The sequence below is a fragment of the Gopherus evgoodei genome, chromosome 23 (genome assembly GCF_007399415.2).
Source record: "Gopherus evgoodei ecotype Sinaloan lineage chromosome 23, rGopEvg1_v1.p, whole genome shotgun sequence".
NCBI classification, from domain to species: domain Eukaryota; kingdom Metazoa; phylum Chordata; order Testudines; family Testudinidae; genus Gopherus; species Gopherus evgoodei.
The window spans coordinates 4,618,649-4,637,521 of NC_044344.1; the positions used below are offsets into that span (position 1 = coordinate 4,618,649).

At 53.9% G+C, this 18,873-nt stretch overlaps 1 protein-coding gene across 18 annotated transcripts in view; it reads left to right on the top strand.

Moving 5' to 3' along the window:
• Positions 1-18,873, top strand: part of SRCIN1 (SRC kinase signaling inhibitor 1) — a 181,919-nt gene that overhangs the window by 78,110 nt on the left and 84,936 nt on the right. For all 18 annotated transcript variants that reach the window (XM_030541435.1, XM_030541446.1, XM_030541434.1 and 15 more), the window contains one exon: positions 6,470-6,753. In XM_030541435.1, the coding sequence (XP_030397295.1) occupies positions 6,470-6,753 (284 nt within the window). The remainder of the gene's footprint in view (positions 1-6,469; positions 6,754-18,873) is intronic.

Here is an 18,873-nt window from a genome sequence, read left to right on the forward strand (position 1 = left end):
GCAGCTGTTTGGAACCGTAGGATGCATGAGCTTGAAAGAAAGAAAAGAGAAATTCTGCTGGGCGGGGAGGATTTAGGTCAGTGGAATGTAATTACCCTGGTTTCACTTTGGCCAGGAAACACGGATAACACCCTTGTTCTTATGCGATAGTGAAAGACCACATGCGGGTTAGCTCCTTTCTCACAGCCAGGCCCCAGGGGTCTCCCATCCACATACAAACTCAGCCTGACCTCGTTTAGTCTGGGAGAGCTGCAAGGCTCCCCACACAAAGTGGTACAACCACAGGCCCCTGCAAGCAGCTTTGGCTTTGGGGAATAATATGGGGGGCTTGGCAAAGCCTGGTCTGGAGATGGCACCCAGGATCCGATGCCTGCGGGGGTACTGCCCCCTCCAGTTGCTCATCATCCTCTGTCTTTGGAGATGAGGGGAGCTGGGATCCGGAGGGGGGAGAGGGGCCCTCGCTGGGATTACCTGCCAGCACTGTTCGCCCGGGGCTGCTCCTCTAACAGCCGCGCTGGTGGGTGCCAATGTGTGGCTCCTGGGGTTAATTGCACCGACAGACCTCTCCCTTTGGTTCCAGCCGGACCCCCAGCTAGAGCCCTTGTGCATGGGGGGGTTCTGCAGGGAGCTGGGATGGGGGAAGGCCTGCCAATCAGAGGGACCCCCCCAGCCCTGCGCAGCGTGGCTCTGCCCTGCCTGTGCATCGTGCAGGGCTTTTTAAATAACTCTTTTTAGCAATGGGGAGAGAGCCAGCAAGCTGGCGCGTTCCACCAGCAGAGCGTGTAATTAGGGAGCCGGGAGTTGCGTGCAGATGTGCTGGCGATCGGTGGGCGGGAGCTTGGCACAGTGCCGTTCCCTAGGGCTGCTGCTGGGAGAGGTGTCCCGGACTGCAGCACGAGCTTGCCCTATCGCCGGCCAAAGGATGCAAGCGCAGGGCAGGCTGCAGCTCCATTGCAATCCCATTGCCTCCCGACCATGGCAAGCCTACCTCCTCCCCCAGCCCCCACAACCGCCAAGGAAGGGGAGAGGGTTTCTTGGCAGAAACGGCAATGTTGCCTCCGGAGCGGCTTGGCTGCTCTTGCACGATCGTGGGCTCTCTTGCACGCTGCGGGTGCGCTCTCGCACGCTCCTGCTTCAGCCACGCAAGCGGGTCTCGGTTAGGAGGCTGCATGCTGGAGTGGCTGGAGAGCAAGGCTAGGACACCTGGCTTCTCGTCCCGATGATGCTGGTGACTTGCTGTGCAGCCTTGGGCAAGTTGCTGCCCCTCTCTGTGCCTCAGTTTCCCTGTCTGTGAGACAGAGGGAGAACCTCCCCCTGCCATGGGCTCTGTGGGGATGAATTAAGTCGGGTTTAGAAAGGACTTTATAGCGGAAGTGCCTGCTAGGACTGATAAGTGATTATCCTGTGAGGTTGGCCACCTTTCCCCGATATCTCCCGAGGAGGCTGGTGTCAGCCGCTCCCTGCTAGCTGTGCACTCTTTGCAGCGCTGCAGCATCTCCCCACACTGCAGGATCCAGGCTCTGCGTTTCTCTGCCCTGGGCTTTGATTGTTTATTGTAGGGCCTAGTCCGGTGCGGGACTGTGCAGCTCCTCCCTCTCTAACTTCTACAATGCAGATTCTGCTCCCAGCCCTGCTGCTGATTTGCTCTGTGACCCTGGGGAAGTCACCTTGTCTTTCCCTGCCTGTTTCCCCACCTCAGGATGGGCTGAGAATAGGTACCCGCGCCCCAGGGGCACCATGAGCTTAGAGGCATTGTCTGCAAAGCCCTTTGAGCTCCCAGGCGCAGGAGAGGGGCCGGTCTGATGAGCTCTAATAGCGCTCCAGGCTGGGCACTGCTGCCCAGGACGTGATGTTCGTGTCTAATGAACGGGGCGCAGCCACCAGCTTCGTACCAGGACAGAGACCTCCGCTCACTGCATTGCCCCCTGCATCAGTGCGAGACACCCCAAAGGCCGGCTGCCCGTGCAGCGGGCAGTGCTGGGGATGCCTTGACAGCCCGGCTAGTCCTCCCTGGGCTGCCTCTGGCTCAGCTGGGTACGGCCCCACGCAGGGGATGGCAAGGTGACACGTTCACTGTAGCCGCGGGCGGTGAGAGAACACTGGGGAGCTCATCACCTCATGAGTACTGATCCAATGCCCGGCCTGGCGCTGGGGGGGAGGGCAGGGGGGTTAGTCCTTCACTGGAAGCGGTAAAGCAAGGCTTTGACACGAGGTCACGAAAGAGCTCGTGGTTCTCTCTTCAAGACCGCCCTGTGCTTGAAGATCTGCCACGCCGGAGGAACCTGGGGCTCTCGGTCTCATAGCTGAGAGTCGGGGCCGAATCCCAGCCCAGTAACTCCATTCCCCGCCTGGTTCCACGCAGGAGACGCAGAGATGGAGGCAGATTCTCCCGGAGGCTGGAGTCCCTGCTGGACTTTCCCTCTGGAGCGTGTCATAGGCCAAAGCTTCCCCCGGCTGCCTTGGCTCGGAGGTGCTGTCACCAGCCATTAGATCTGGCACCAGCCTGCCAGGTGACCCCTGGCTTTTCAAGGCCAGGCTAGCTGGGCAGCTGGGCTGGCTTTTCCGAATCTCTCTCCTGAGCAGCCGGGTGTCGGGCCCAGCCCCAGACTGGCACAGAGAGCGCCAGAGAAGGCCTTTTCCCTGACCATTTTCCAGCGGCCCAGTTGAGCGAGCCGCAAGGAGGCCAGGGTGAAAGCCTGTCAGAGGGACCCTGCTGCAGCCCAGACTTGCTGCCTGGATGTGTCCTCTGGGGTTAGGCAAGGCATGCTGGGGTGGGTGGGATCGAGCAGGGGAGGGTGGCGTGTGGGACATGGCTGGGTTGCAGTGGGGGGACGGAGAGCATGGCATCTTGCAGTGAGCAGTGTCCTGGGGAGAGAGGGGTCAGGGGCCAGGAGGGGCTGCTGTGGAGAGGGTGGGCAGCTCAGCAGGCAGTGGGGGGGAGGTGCTGAGGGAAGGAAAAGAAAGGAGATGTCGGAGTCACCTTAGCAGGACGGGGTGTGGGGGGTATTTAACAGGCATTCTGGAATTTGCTGAGGGGAGACAGACCCTAAGCTGTCCTCCCCTTTCAAGCCCCAGGCAATCTCCGCACGCGGGGAGTTCCAGTCATTAATTACCACTCGCATTGTGTAGTAGGCTCGACACAACTTCACTGGAAATTAAAATTACGATGTGCAGCCAATGAATTATCCATGGCTGCAAACCGGCAAGCCCCCCCAACTTTTACTTTCTGTGTGATTGCCGGTCCCCCACCCCCATGTTATCCTTCTCCTTTGCAAAAAGAGGGACAAACGCACTCTGCAAATGACCATTGACTGATGGGGCGATTGACATAGAAATGACGCGTGGTCCGGGGGGTCCCAAACACTGGGCCAGGAAAGCTGAATTTGGTTGTCTGCTCTCTGCCTGGGGGACCTTGGGCCAGTCACTTTGCATTCTGTACCTCAGTTTCTCCATTTATGAAAACAGAGTTAATTTATCCTTCCTTCCCTTACTGGGGTGTCATGAAGTGCTTTGATGTTTGGAGCTCTCTGGGTAGAAATGGCTATAGAAATATCAATCTATTAGGTAAAGAGGAAGGACGGCTAGGCTGATGGTTAAGGCATTAGCTGGAGACTCAAGAGTTCAATTCCCTGTGTGACTTAAGGCAAGTCACTTAACAGTTGTGTGCCTCAGTTTGCCATCCCTAAAATGGGTATATCAGCACTGCCATACCTCACAGGATAAATACGCTATGGGTTGTGAGAGGCTCACATACTTCAGGAATGGGGCCATATAAATACCCAAGACCAATGTACTTATTGCAGTGCAAACACTGCCCCCTAGTGTTGAGAATCACTGCTTGCCTATGTGTTATAGGCACTATACTGTTAACAGCTGGTGGAGATTCTCCTTCAGCCTTCTATCCAGCTGTCTCAGCCAAGAGCCTTAAGCACAAGACTATCCTTCCTCTCTTGTCTGTGATTTTATCGCGGGCTACAGTCACCTTGTTTTTAAGTGTTTTTTAACCTCAAAGCACCTGTAACAATCCATCGCTATCCTCCTCGGTCACTCAAGGCACCGTGGGGCTGGGACTCCATCTGTGAGAGCTAAGCTGCCTACTGGAGCTGTGTTCTGAGGGTCTCGTGTTTGTGGGGGCTGAGCACTCCAGGTGATCTCGAAGGGGAATGCTTTCCCAGCTCAGCCGGCAGAGGCCGGTCTTAGAGGTGTAGGGGCAGGTCCCCGCTGTGCATGGAGAGGTGCCCTGTGGTCTAGATGCTTCCGAGACAGGGCAGTTTGCTCTGGTTTGAGAGGGCTTTCCTGATCTGAATGCTGAGAATCTGCCACTGGAGAGTGTGTGTGTGTGTGGGACTCCCAGTGGTGACAGGTTCTGGCACTAACTCTCTCCAGCTCTGTCAGCACAGGGCAAGCTGGGGAGATGTGGGATCTGCTAGAGATAAAGACCCAGCAGCAGGCAAGGTGACTCCTGAGGACGAGCCTACAGAGAGATCTGGGGCATGAGGGACCTCGGGAAGGGAGCTGGCTGAGGAAGGGGTCTCCCTGGGCCTAGGTGTGCAGGAAGCGTGTGCCTGGGGAAGTGCGAAGAGGCGCCTGTCACCGGGTGGGGAGCGTGTTGCTTTCACCAGCTGGACCTTAGCCTCAGAGCGGTGCCAGTGGCCCAAAAGAGTCCCCCTTCCTCCCCCATGCACTGCCCTGCATTTCATTTTCTTTTTGGTCTGTCCGTTTGTCTGTATCCTTCTGTGTGTCTCTGCTCCGGAGCAGCGCTCGGGCCCTCGTCCGTCATGGGTCTTTGACTGTTTTTGGTTTCGAGTCGATCGTCAGCCTTTTATTTTGAACGTTGTGGTCTCTGTGGTTTTCCTGTCCTGTTGCCCTCTATCCACGCCTGTCGCTGTCCTGGGACGGCGGCCCTGCAGCCTTCAGCCTCCCCTCTCCTCCCCTCTGCTGCAATCTGTCCCAGGACAAAACCCTGATTGCAGCCCTTGACCCTCTTACCTCCCCCCCAGGCCAGAATCCCCCCATGACCCTGCCCCCTTCTCCAGAGCTTGAAATCCACCCACCCTCTGTTTGCACCTCAGACACCAAGTCCTCCTTTGGGGGCCGAATGAGTGGCAGGGAGGGGAGCGTAGGTGGGAAAGGGGCAATGCTTTGGGGGTGGCAGGGCTGTTGCTGGTGTCTGGTCACCGAGGACAAGCCCAGGACTTTTCATGTGGCTTCTATCCAAGAGGCGATTTAAAGAGACACTGCCAGATGCTTTACCCACAGGTTTAGAACTCACCTCCGTTGCTGGCTTAAAACACATCCCCCTTGGAAGCTTAGATAATCTCCTACCCGAGCCCCTTGTCCCTGCCCCCCCCACCTTTACCCCCTCCTCCCATCTTGGGTACTGGGCTCTTTGGAGAACCTGCCCCTTATTTAGCTGCCTCAATGGGAACTCAGCTCATTTGGAAATCGGGGGCGAGCCCTAATTCCCCAGTCTGGGCAGAGATGAAGGAGGGAGTTGAACTCCCCACCTGCTGGGGGTCTCACTGGGGCCCCTCTGTATTTCATTGATGCCATTTGCTGCCTGGCAGCAGAGCAGCGAATGAATCCAACCCATCTTGAGAGATTTACAAAGCGGCCAATGCCTCCTCGTCAGATGCGATTCCCCCTGAGTCTCGACCACTGGAGAGCGTCCCTTTAAATCTGACCCATCTGAGAATCCAATTAGTGGATTGCTCTGTCTCCTGGCCACCAAACCGAGGTGGTACCATAAACCAGGGTGCATTGCATGGTCAAGAACCCAGGGTGGAGCAGCCTGTGCTTAGTATTTGCCCTTAGTGCCCCTCCGCCTCTATTCAGCTGCTGTGGGTGGGGTCGCTCTGCCGTTAGCCAGGGCCAGCTAGGAGTGCTGAGCAAGGTGGGACCCGGGCTTCAGGCGTCGACCTTTCACCTCTGGAGAACGGGGCTGCTACATGAAGGAAGTCTGGTGGTTGCGAGCCAGGGCCTGCCTTGCCCATGCCCTGCCCCTTGGGTAGCAATGAACATTGCCACACAGTCTACACTGCACTGGGAGGCTGCTTCCCAGCCTGGGTAGAGACCCACGCTAGCTCATGCTAAAAATAGTGGTGCGGTAACGGAGAGCCAGGCCCCTGGTCCCCATGCCCTGGGCATTGTACAGCCGCCAGCCATCCAGGCCAAGCTCTGCTCAGGGGCACCCCAGGGCTGAACTAGCAGGGCCTGGCTGGGGTGCCTGGATGGAGGATCTGGAGTGTGGACCCTACCCCCGGCCAGCCAGTGCCGTCAGCCCCTCACTTCAGTTCCTGGCTGCCAGCCCCGATCAAGCAGCTTCACAACAGAGCAGTAACTTCTGGATTTCCTGCCCCGCCCTGGCTCCTCTTGATGGTCGCCCCAATGACCGAGGCATCAGGCCAAGGGATGGCGGAAAGGTCCCTGACCCCAACTCTGCTCTCTCCCCTTCCCCCACCCCGTGTAGATCCCGAGAGGACTAGCACACACATGATCTCGGCGGACGATGCGGAGTACCCGCGGGAGTACAGGACCCTGGGGAACGGGACCCGGCGCTTCTCCAACGTCGGGCTGGTGCACACCTCAGAACGCCGGCACACGGTGATCGCCGCCCAGAGCCTGGAGGCACTGACTGGGCTCCAGAAGGCCGAGATGGACCGCAAGCGGGACGCCTTTATGGACCACCTGAAGAACAAGTACCCGCAGCATGCCCTGGCCATCCGAGGCCAGCAGGAGAGGATCCGGGACCAGGTAAGGGGCTCTGTGAATTCTAGCCCAGGCCTGGCGGTGGGGTCTGGCAGTGAAGTCATATCATGCATAAAAGGGCTGGTGGGATCACTCGAGGTCTTGCCAGCAGCCGTAGGCTTTCCCCAGGCTCGCCCACGGCTGTGAATGCACCGCCTCTCTCTGGGGGGGCACGTGGGGGTGGGAATTTGACCTCAGGGGTGGGCTGGGGGAAAAGCATTGGGAGCAGATTTACCTGTGTGAGGAGCTGGAGGTGTGTGTGGGGGGATTTGATCTCTGGTAGGGGCTAATGGGCATGCAGTGGGGGTGTATTTATCCTCTCTATGAGGAACCAGGGCCATGGAGCCCCCCCACAATGGATCTGTCCTCCAGGGGGCTAGCCAGCACATGCGGTAGGAGGGGAAATCCCAGCCCAGTTCTCTCCAACCTTCACTTGGGTTGGGGCTGTGAGTAAGGGCTGGCGAAGGCTGGAAGCTAAATTGGCTAACAGCCGAGCCCCACTGCTCCCTACCTAGCCCGTGGACTCTGCATGGCCCTAAACACCCTGCTCGGGGCCTCCTCGGCTCTGGGCTTCCTCCCTCCAGAGCACTTCTCCCCTCCCTGTGGGTGCAGGGAGAATTTCAAGAACTAGATCACACCGGCCAAACCTTTCATGGCAGCCCCGGCCTCAGTGGCAAGCCCCAGGCTGCCCCTTAGGGAGGCGTTTCTGGCCCCCTGCTTTTATTAACCAGCCCAATAGCCCTCCTGCCAAGGGTAGCCCCAGCGTGAGGCTGGGAGCCTGGCACAAGCCGCAGTGATGGTGGGTGTAGATACGTATGCGTGTCTCACAGGCCAGATTGCCAAGGGCTCAGCACCCAGATCTTCTGCCGAGCTCAGTTGCTGTTTATGCACCTAAATAAGAGACCAATTCTCCCAAGAACTCAGCACCCCGGGGCACCCGATGTGCTAAGCTTTTTGGAAACTCTGGCTATGACTGGGGGAGAGAACACAGCCCCAGGCGTTTCTACAGCTTGCTTAGAGACAACACGGCTGAGACAGGTATTGAGGGTTAGTCCTCATTTGGACAGGCTATTACCAGGACCTGGGGCTTGCAGCTTAGAGTGGCAGCCAGACGGGGGCCTGCACGGTAGCTCCACGCATTGTAGAATTGATCACGTTCGTGTCAAACCACCTCATGCTTTCAGAGGGCTTGGTTGCACCTGAACTGAGTGGTGGGGGAAGACCCTGTCTGTGTCTGGTGCAGGGATTCCCCGCTGAGCTTGAGTGGGTCGGTGCAGGCACTGACCATCACTGCTCTGGACCCAGGCCGCGCCTCTGATGCAGCCTGGTCTGTAATTACCTGGGTGTAATTAGCAACTGGCCCCCAGTGTGGGCCAGCAGGAGGGGAGATCAGTGCCGCATGTGCCGGGATCTCTGTAGTACAGGCTGCGTTATAGCTCCCCCTTATCCGCAAGGCAGGGACAGCATGGCCAAACTCCCCCACAGCCATGCACTGCAGTGGGGAGGCAGTGTGACCCCATGGGTAGCGCGCTGGCCTCCTGAGACTCAGAAGACATGGGTTCAGTTCCCAGCTCAGCCACTGGGCTGCTGGATGACCCTGGGCAAGTTGGTTTGCCTCCCTGTGCCTCAGTTTCTCCTGACACTGACCTCCTTCGTAAAGCCCTTGGAGATCGTTTGACGAAAAGAGCTAAAAAAGAATAACAACCCTGACCATCTCCAGGAGATCAGCTGCCATGATCTGTTCAGTGCTTGGCTTCTATGCTGAGCTTACCAACAATGTGTGTGTGTGTATGTGTGGTGTTACGGCCTCTAAGGAGTGGGCCACGACCCCTGGAATGGAGCTAGGGGCAGCAAGCTGTATATCTCATCGCTCATTCCCTGAGCCCTCTGTTCCGGCCTGCCCCAGTCCCAGCTCGTCACACAGTAGCTGGACGTATGGTAGCGAGGGAATTTCTGGTGCTTGCTGTGTTTCAGCTCTGGGCTAGCGACGAAAGGAGGGAGGCTCTCCCCTTCCGCAGCCATTCAGTGCTGTCACGGTGGCATACGCAGGCCTGGCTGGTTTGTGAGCCTCTCACAAACTCTAGTGCAGGGCACGGGCCTGGGACTCTCCCTAGCGCCGAGCTCAGGGGATGCCGCAGCAGTTCCAGGCTGCAGAGCTGCCCGCCGCTGGTGCTGCCATAAGTTAGGGCTGTTTCAGCCCCTGACTAGCCTAGAAACCCCAGGGCACAAAGCCCCCTTTCCCCCATGCTCAGAGCTGTGACTGTGGGTCTGGCTACACTGCAATCAGAGGTGTGGCTGCAGCATGTGTAGCCTGTGAAAACAGCAGTGGCACCTCAGCAGCACAGGCTGGCCACTCGAGCACATACCCAAGGTCCCGGGCGGGGTTGTCCAGCCCGTGCGGCTGCAGCTTCGCTGCTTTCATTACGTCTACATGCTCAGGTTCGTCTACACGTGCTACAGTCGCAGCACAGAATTCCAGCAAAGGCAGCCGCCCACGCTAAGGAATCATCCATCCGTGTCTGGGCTGGGCTGGGCGATGGGAAGGCTTGAATCACCTCTCAGTGGCCCAAGCACCCCCTGAGCCCTTTGTGAGCTCCCCACCGTGTTACCATCCTTTCCAACGCAGGTGCTTCCTCTGCTTAAAGGGCCTTCAGCAAAGCCATTTGAAAACAGCACCTAGATCTGTAGCAGAGGAGCGGAGAGTCCTTTGGGACACTGGCGTTCCAGGCACCAAGCTGTCATCATGTCCCCGGCGGTCCCGTTTCCTCCTGCTTCGGTGGGGCTCACTTGGGGATTGCTGGCAACGCTGCCCTCCCTGCCAACCGGTTCGCTAAAAGGGCCCCAGGGGGGATTTGGCAGCTGCATCTGGTGACTTCGGGTATCTGGTGTGACCCTGCGTGCGTCAGCAGGAGCCTCTGGAATCACAGCTCAGGAAGAGAAGCTGCTTCGGCATGGGGCCTGAACTCGGCCAAAGCAGGGGAGTGGCTGGGCTCGGTGGATTCATGCTCTGCTCTCTGCTGCGGTGAGTACAGGCTCTGTCCTGTGTGCCACCAGCTGCAGTCAGGCCAGGGGGTGCCCTGTAGGTGGGACGGGCAGCTGAAGCCCTAGCAATGGGATGGGCAGCAGAAGAAGGGGAAGGAGGCGAATGAGGCATAACTGGAAATGGCAGCATCCCAAAAGGGAGTGGAGGGAGAGGGCATCTGCTGCTTCTGGATTGGCTGAGAGCTCATGTCCTCCCAGCATGCAGCAGGATAAGCATCAGGGCGTGCCCCCATCTCTCTAGCCAGCAGGCCTTCGGTAACAGGGCTGGATTGTGTCCTGCCCCTACCCTGCTCCAGCAGGCCCTAGGGCTGGGAATGCGGCTGCGAGCTTGGCAGGATGAATGAGAACCCGAACCACGCTGGGGGCACGAATGAGCTGAATTTGCTGGTCTCTCCCCCCACCTCAGCGAGTCTGCTCCAGCACCTCAGCGAGTCTGCTCCAGCGAGGGGGAGTCCTGGCACAGCAGGGGGCTGCGGGCCAGGACTGAGGGGCATTCGCAGACCAGCGGAGAGATGCAGGGCGGAACAGCAGGTGGTGCCAGGAGTGAGGGGCATCGCCAGAGCTGTCTGGGCTACAGAACCGGAACAGCAGGGGATGACGCGGGTGAGGTGCATTGGCAGAGCTGCGTGTGCGGAGGGGAAGGGATTCAAACACAGCACCTGTCCGCACTCGGTTACCAGAGCCAGACTCTCAGCGATGCCCCGCTCCATGCAATCATTCATTCCAAAATGAAAAGGCTGAAAGACAGTCCCGACCCTCCACCCCCCAAGAGCACAGGCCTTTTACCTGCCTTATTCACCCTATTCCTCCCATTCGTGCTTGAGAAACAACCAGGACTCTCTCCCAGGGCTCTTTCCTAAGGGTTCCACCTGGAACCTACATGCCTCTTGCACGGACTGCAGCATTCATTAGAAAGTGGTGTGGTCTTGTTAGGTCCTGTTGTATCTCAGCATCATAAAATCCCACCCATGCCTCACCTCTTCCAGGGGCCATGGGACTGGGCATGCGACTGGCAGCAGGGTGGGGTTCAGAGTGGAGCTGGTGCTTACTCCAGTCGATACAAACTCCCTACAGTACTGTCGGCCCTCTCTTCACCTGCGATGACTTTTCATCTACTGAGTGGCAAAATAAATGTTTTTGTAATCCCTGCGCAGCACTGGACTGGGACTCAGGAGACATGGGTTCTATTCTCTGCTCTCTCACTGGCCTGTTGGGTGACCTTAGGCAAAGTCACTTCCCCACTGTTTGACTCAGTTTCCCCATTGACATAAAAACATAAGAATGGCCAAGCTGGGTCAGACCAATGGTCCATCCAGCCCAGTGTCCTGTCTTGCAACTGTGGCCAGTGTCAGATGCTTCAGAGAGAATGAACTGAACAGGGCAGTTATCAAGTGACCCATCCCCTGTCATCCAATTCCATCTTCTGGTAGTCAAAGATTTAGGAGCATGCCGTTGCGTCCCTGAGCATCTTAGGTAATAGCCATTGATGGACCTATCCTCTAGGAATTTATCTCATTCTTTTTTGACCTTCACAACATCCCCCGGCAATGAGTTCCACAGGTTGACTGTGCACTGGGTGAAGTAGTACTTCCTCATGTTTGTTTTAAATCTGCTGCATATTAATTTCATTGGGTGACCCCTGGTTCTTGTGTTATGTGAAGGGGTAAATAACACTTCTGTAGTCACCTTCTCCACACAGTCATGATTTTATAGACCTCTATGGTTCCCCCGCTCAGTCATCTCTCTTCTAAGCTTAATAGTCCCTGTCTTTTTAATCTTTCCTCATACGGACACTGTTCCATGCCCCTAATCATTTTTGTTGCCCTTTTCTGTACCTTTTCCAATTCTAGTACATCTTTTGGGAGATGGGGTGACCAGAACTGCACACAGGACTCAAGAGGTGGGTGTACCGTAGGTTTGTATAGGGACATCATGATATTTTCTGTCTTAGTATCTATCCTTTTGCTAATGGTTCCTAACACTCTGTTTGCTTCTTTGACTGCCGCTGCGCATTGAGCAGATGTTTTCAGAGAATATCTGCAGTGACTGCAGGATCACTTTCTCAACTGGCAACAGCTAATTTAGACCCCATCATTTTGCATGTGTAGTTGGGATTATGTTTCTCAATGTGCATCACTTTGCATTTATGAACACTGAATTCCATCTGCCATTCTGTTGCCCAATCATCCCGTTTTGTGAGATCCCTTGGGAACTCTTTGCAGTCAGCTTTTGACTTAACTCTTTTGAGTCATTTAGTATCATCTGCAAACTTTGAAACCTCGTCATTTACCCCTGTTTCCAGATCATTTAGGAATACGTTGAAGAGCGCTGGTCCCTGTACAGATCCCCAGGAGCCCCACTATTCACCTCTCTCCGCTGTGACACCTGACCATTTATCCCTATCTTTGTTTTCTGTCTTACCGATCCAGGAGAGGATCTTCCCTCGGATCCATGGCTCCTTACTTTGCTCAAGAGCCTTTGGCGAGGGCCCATGTCAGAGAGTTACTGGAAAAGGGAGATAATGATCGTGGTCCCCTTTGTGAAGCGCTTTGAGATCTATTGATGGAAAGTGTTATCTAAGGGCAAGGCATTATGCTCATTCTATTCCCAGGCAGCATCTCAGGGAAGGGGAAGTTAAGGTTGTAACTTTTTATCAGGAAGTTCAAAAGGGGAAAAAATCTTTTATAGACACCGTCATTCAAACAAACACACACACCTAAAGATAGAACATTCCACCTTTGGTCTGCCCCCTTATCTCATTCAGCCTTTACTCTGCCCTCATGTCCATGCCGGCCCTGTGCATCTTCCATGTAACACACATCTGTCTATGACCCGTGTGACAGCTAGGGGACAAATCAAACCCCAGATGCCTTGCCAGGAACCTGGAAAGCTGAGGGCGATCTTTGAAATTCCAGGTCCTTTGCCGTTTTGTCTGACAGCTGTATTATTCACGATGTGTCTTTCTAGTAGTGCCCAGAACCTGAAGCTCAGATCTGGACTCTGCTGTGCTAGGTTCTGTATATCCATGGCCGCCTGCTACAAAGAGTGTACAGTCTACATACACCAGGCAGACGAAGGAAGCGTCGCCATCCCTAGTTACGGAGGGGGAGCGGAGGTACAGAGGGATTAAGTGACAGGTTTCACCCAGGGGGTCTGTGACAGACACAGCTGAGGATCGGACTCAGATCACTTGCGCTCCGGTCTAATATCTTGCAAACACAAGCAGCCTGCTACCAGCCAGCTGTTGTAGGTGCTAATGCAGCCTCTGCTTGGCTAATATTTCACTGTGTTTTCCTACAATAAGTCTCTTTCTTTCCTGCACTTATCTCCCCCGGACCGACATGCTGAGGAATTAGTGGCACCCTGGATTTTAAAGAGCCTTTTTTGTGGTTTATGATCTGGCTGCAATGATGCTTTTGGCCTGTGCCAAGTTTCCTGCCCGAAGCAAACACGTTGTTCCTTTTAAATTGGATCATCTGTTTTGTCCCAAGCCAGCTAGTTTCAAGGGGGAAACCGCCAGGTCTCACATGCTCCAGATGGCTGGCAGACCTGTGCACTAACAGGACACTGCAGATGCGCAAATGGCAGGTTTTGGAGAGGGCAGAGATCTCTGAGCATGCTCGAGCTAGGTACAGCTCGTCAGCATTGCCCAGGGCTCATTGGGTGGGCCTGCAGGATCTGAGCTGAGTAGCCTCAGTCCAGTTCCCAGGGCACAAGTGTGTCTCCATTACATAAACCATCCTCACAGTTGACACTATTGGATTGCCCTGGTTGGAATCGGCAGCAGCATTTCTCGGGCATGGCCAGTCCTTTCTCCCCTACAGGGTTGCCCCAGCAGGACTGAGGAATGCTTGCCCTGCTGCTGCTCGTGCTCTGGGAATCAACCGAAGGACTCCAGTCCCAAGCCCTGTCAATCCAGCCCTGAATTCGCAGCTACAACAGCATGGTATGGAAAGGGACCAAGGGTGGTGAGCAGAGGAGAGCTGGAGAAATTCCAGCTGGGTGCCTCCCGGAGGGATGAAAGCAACCTGGGCATAAAGAAATAGAGCATTATAGGACAGGAGCTTGGGCTCCTGTCTCTCCAGTCAGGAGGTTGATGTGGCATTGGTTTGGGCTGCATCGAGTCCTCCGAGTCTCTGTTTGTCTTAATTCCCTCCAGATTTAATCTACACATATTGGGGGGGCGGGGGTAGGACACCAACTTCTTTCCCTCTATTGAAGAGGTTTCCTTTCCAGTGTGCCACCCGCCTCTGGGCCAGGCCCCAGAAATCAGTTTGGATCGGTGGATATAACTGTTAGGTTGTGAGAACAGATCAATTTTAACCCTGACCTGGCCATTGGCCAGCACTCCCATGGTATTTCCAGAAGACCAGTCGGGGTTACTGATTTCATTGGGCTCCATGCAGGACTCACTGGGCAAGGTTCTCTGGCTTGTGTTCTGCAGGAGGGCAAACTACGTGATCAGGCTGGCTCCTCCAGGCATTAAAAAGCTATGGCTGTGTGATGTCTTGGGGGCCTTGTGCAGAGGACACAGGACATGGACTCAGGAGATGTGGCTTCTGTTCCTGGCTCAGCCATGGGCCTGCTGGATGACCTGGGGTGTGTCACTTCCCATCTCTGTGCCTCAGTTTCCCCATCGGTCACATGAGGATAACGAGGCTGACTTTGTTTGTAAAGTGCTTTGAGGTCTGCTGGTGACAAGCGCTAGATAAGAGCTAGAGATTTGTTTGTGTTTAATCATTTAAAACACCATCTCCCGGTGCCCCTCTCCACCCTCCCTATTCCCGCCTCTTGTTTGTTACAACCACCTGTTGTGTATCACACTAAATGGGATGGTCAGCTCTCTAGAGGAGGGGCCACGGCTTCCTATGTGTTTATACAGCTGCTTGGGCCCTACCATAATAATCTCTCTCACCACAGAACTGGTGCAGCATGGGGTCCCCCAACAGCACCCTGCACCTGGAGCAACGCCACCCTGTGGGGGGAAAGGGCAGTGCGGTCTCCGTGGCCTCTCCACTGAGACTCCTAATAATTAAACCACGATTTGAGGACTTCAATAGCTCAGACATAGGTTAGGGGTTTGTTACAGGAGTTGGTGGGTGAGATTCTGTGGCCTGTGTTGTGCAGGTCAGACTAGACTATCATAATGGTCCCTTCTGACCTTAAATTCTATGACTCTGTGAATTTAACAACCATTGGGATTATCTTTACTGCTTTCCCCAGGGGACTGAACCGAAGAGCTACCCTCCTCATTTCACACAGGACTCAAACAGTCCCTGTTGACCCAGGCCAGATTCAAGCCGCTGACCCAGGGCCTGTCCTCCTCTGCTTCTGAACAGTGGGGAATCCGTGCTGCGGATGGGCTGATGTAGAGATCTGGCTTCGTGAAGGAGTGTGGCGTGGCCAACTCTGAGCGTGCAAAACTCATTAGTCAGGCTCCTTGAAATCATGAGATTAGCTTAAAAGTCCACCCCCCCAGGATACACTTTGGGTTCTTCTTATTTGCCCTCTGGGGCATGAGCCTTTGGGCATCATGAAGTCAAGCTTTTCTCTACAACCACAAGGGCTAGAAACTTCTTGTTAAAAAAAAGCAAGCTGAGAGTCTCCTGCAATCACATGACTCCAGGAGCTGGGGCTTTAAACCTCAACTTGTGACAAAATCACGAGGCTGGGCGCATGAGTGCCAGTGGGACTTCTGCCTCTCGTCCCCCATGCAGAGTGAGAGTAGATGATATGCTTTTGTCTGTGCTCCCCAGACTTGAAAATCTGGGGGTTGGGGCAGTGCATAATCCGTGACGAGCCCTTGCCTCTAAAACTGATTTCTGTACTTTGGTCTGTAGGTGCTTGCTTGGACCAGCAAGACTCAGTGCTTCTCCCATCTTCTACCCTAGGGGGCACCGGTGGTTCTGGGTTGCAGCTTCCCCCTGAGTTGGCTGCTCCATGAATGGTCTGGTGTTAAGGCAGGAGAAGATTTCTGGGCATGCTCGTAAAAGCCAGTGCATCAAAATCAGAGTAAGGTACCAGCTGGAGAAGTTAGGAATAAGCCTCTTCTGCATGGCGTGTTTACAGACTGTGACTGCTGTTCACCTGTGTTATCACATGGCTTCTTCCGACCTGTGGGGACAGAAACCACCGTATGCAGGAACCAGTGCTGAGCCCCGGCACCTCTGGGCTTGCTGCATCCGTTATGAATGTTAAAAAATGGCTTGAGCTACAGCACCTCTTTCATTACATATTAAGCACTGGCAGAAACTATTGGCCAGATCCACAGCTTGGTGTATAGCAGTGTAGCTCTGCTGAAGCCAAGGGCGCTCCATTGATTTGCCCCGGCTGAGGAGTTGGCTGTGTTCTTAGCCACTTTTAGAATATGCTTTCTCTGCCTACGTGAACAAGGAGAAAATCCAGATTGTTCCCCCAGTGTGTTCTCTGGGGCGTCGCTGGGGCCAAACAGACCCCTGATGAAAGGAGTCTTTCTGTCCACAGAGGCCTAGCAAAGCCAAGCCTCTTCCTTATTATCTCCAGCCTGCTCAGTGCAAGCAGCGTTAATTATTGATTGCTGTTTTATCATCATCAGTCCACTGCTCAGGCTGCACTCATTAGACATTGTACAGTGAGAGTCATGCATCGTCTTTGAATCCATTCCATTCCGCACTGGAGATACAGGCCTTCCCTTTCTAGTCAGAGAGAGCGATTTCTTGGTGAATAACTTGAAATGGTTCGGTTATTAATACAATAATAAAACCACCAGCATTTGTAGAAAGCCCCACCTGCTTGGACTCAGGCGCTGAATGATTTCTGAGGATTGTTATAATCGAATGGAAAGATCTTCTGGATTCTAATGGTGTTTTTTAAAAAAAACAAGACTATGTAAATCCATCACAGAGCGGGAAACTTATCCTTGTGGGAAGAGACCGCAAAAGGTGCACTGTAGCCGTAAAGCTCCGGTTTTAAGAGGGATTTAGGTAATACAAAGACCTTCTGCTGGTGCACTGCCCAGGGGTGAAGCACAGCCAGAGGCAGTAAAATAAATACAACCCACCGTTTTGGGGAGACACTCTGGAGGAGGCAGAGTGCTCCCCCTTGGGGTGGCGCACAGATTCAAAGGTTCTAAGGCCGGCAGGGGCCGTTGGGACCAACTCGTCTGACCTCGTGCATAACACAGGCCAGAGAACTGCCCCAAAACAATTCCTAGAGCAGATCATCTAGAGCAACGTCCAGTCTTGATTTTCAAATTGCCGGTGTTAAGGAATCCACCCCGACCCTTGGCAAATTGTCCCAACAGTGAATTACTCTCACTGTTAAACATTTACGCCTTGTCTCCAGTCTGAATTTGTCTAGCTTCAACTTCCAACCATTTGATCATGTTTGAGCTTCCTCTGCTAGACTGGAGAGCCCAGTATTAAATATATTTTCCTATGTAGATACCGATAAGCTGATAACCACTGAACATTACTCCCTGGAGTCCTGCCTGCCACCCCATATGTGAGGCAGAAACCAGCAAACAAAGAGATGGATGCATCTACTTTGGGGGAAAGAAAACAAGCATTATTCACCTTCTCCCAACATGTTAAACAGTTGTGGAGAGTAAATGAAAATAGAGGGGTTGGAACCAGTGGATGCCAATCTTTAAATGACATTGAGTTGCAAACATGATCGAAGCCTTTCTGAAATGTTACAGACTTGCTCATATTTTTAATATATTAGCCATTTGGCAGGGGGAGGCTGCCAGGTAATTTAGAGCCCAATTTTAGCTTGTTGTTTAAAATATGATATACAAGAGAGTTTACCAAACCAGATCTGAATAGAAATGCTTTGGAAATTTCAAGTATCAGAGGGGTAGCTGTGTTAGTCTGGATCTGTAAAAGCAGCAAAGAATCCTGTGGCACCTTATAGACTAACAGATGTTTTGGAGCATGAGCTTTCGTGGGTGAATACATCTGAGGAAGTGGGTATTCACCCACGAAAGCTCATGCTCCAAAACGTCTGTTAGTCTATAAGGTGCCACAGGATTCTTTGCTGCTTTTTTGGAAATTTCAGTGTTCCATTTGGAACGGCAGCCCCCAAAGCATAACACCGTGGTGCTGATCATGAGAAATGGAAAGTGAGAGCAATATTAATATTAAACATATGTATGTCTATCATAGAGAAGGAAAGGCAGGTGCACACAATCCCTGCAACACCCAACAGGCTGTCAGCAAATCTACAGAGAAGACCAAGGCTGCAGTGCGCTATTTGAAAACTCAGATGGGCGAGAGCTTTAAATGGCAGGTTAACAATAAACAGCGGAATGAGACAGGGAAAGTGAAACTGACTAATAGACCAGATTAGCCCCCCTGCCTTCCTGTCTGTCTGAGGTTTGGATTGAGTTCCCAGCCCCTCAGGACCAAGTGCTGCCCCCCGCTGGAGGAAATGTGGGAAGTAAGCAAATACCACAACGTTTTGATTTTTTTTTAATTCCATTTTAATGTATTAATATGACACAGTCAAGAAATGTATCACTCTTCCTCCAGATTGTGTCCCTTTAATACAGCCTGAAGAAGGGGTTACTATTATTGGTTATTGTTTGTGGTACCGTAGCAGCTAAAGCCCCCAGCTGCGAACGTGGCCCTGCTGCGCTAGTTGCTGTACACATAGTGATGGTGCCTGCTCGGAACAGGTTACAGTCTGCGTCGATCAGATAAAGGGTGGGAGGGGGAAAAGGCCCGGTGACAGAGCTGGGGTTAGAATCCAGGTCTCCTGAATACCAGGCCAGGGTGGGCCTTGTCCATTAGCTCATGTCATCAGCACTGTCTTTAGCTAGTTGTGGGCTCAGAATGGCAGATGCATATCTCCACTCACAAAGGAGGTTGTTTTTGCCTCACGCAGCAGCGAGACGCTGAGTCCATCCCCACGGTCAGCATGAAATTCCAAGTAGGTTCCTTCGAGGCAGCTGGAAATAGGGGGACCACCTAGCAAGTGTGAAAAATTGGAATGGGGGTGAGGATAATAGGCGCCTAGATAAGACAAAGCTGTGAATATCAGGACATCCGGTCACCTTAGCAGGAAAATGTGTTGGCGCAGTGGCTAATACCCTCCGAAACATGG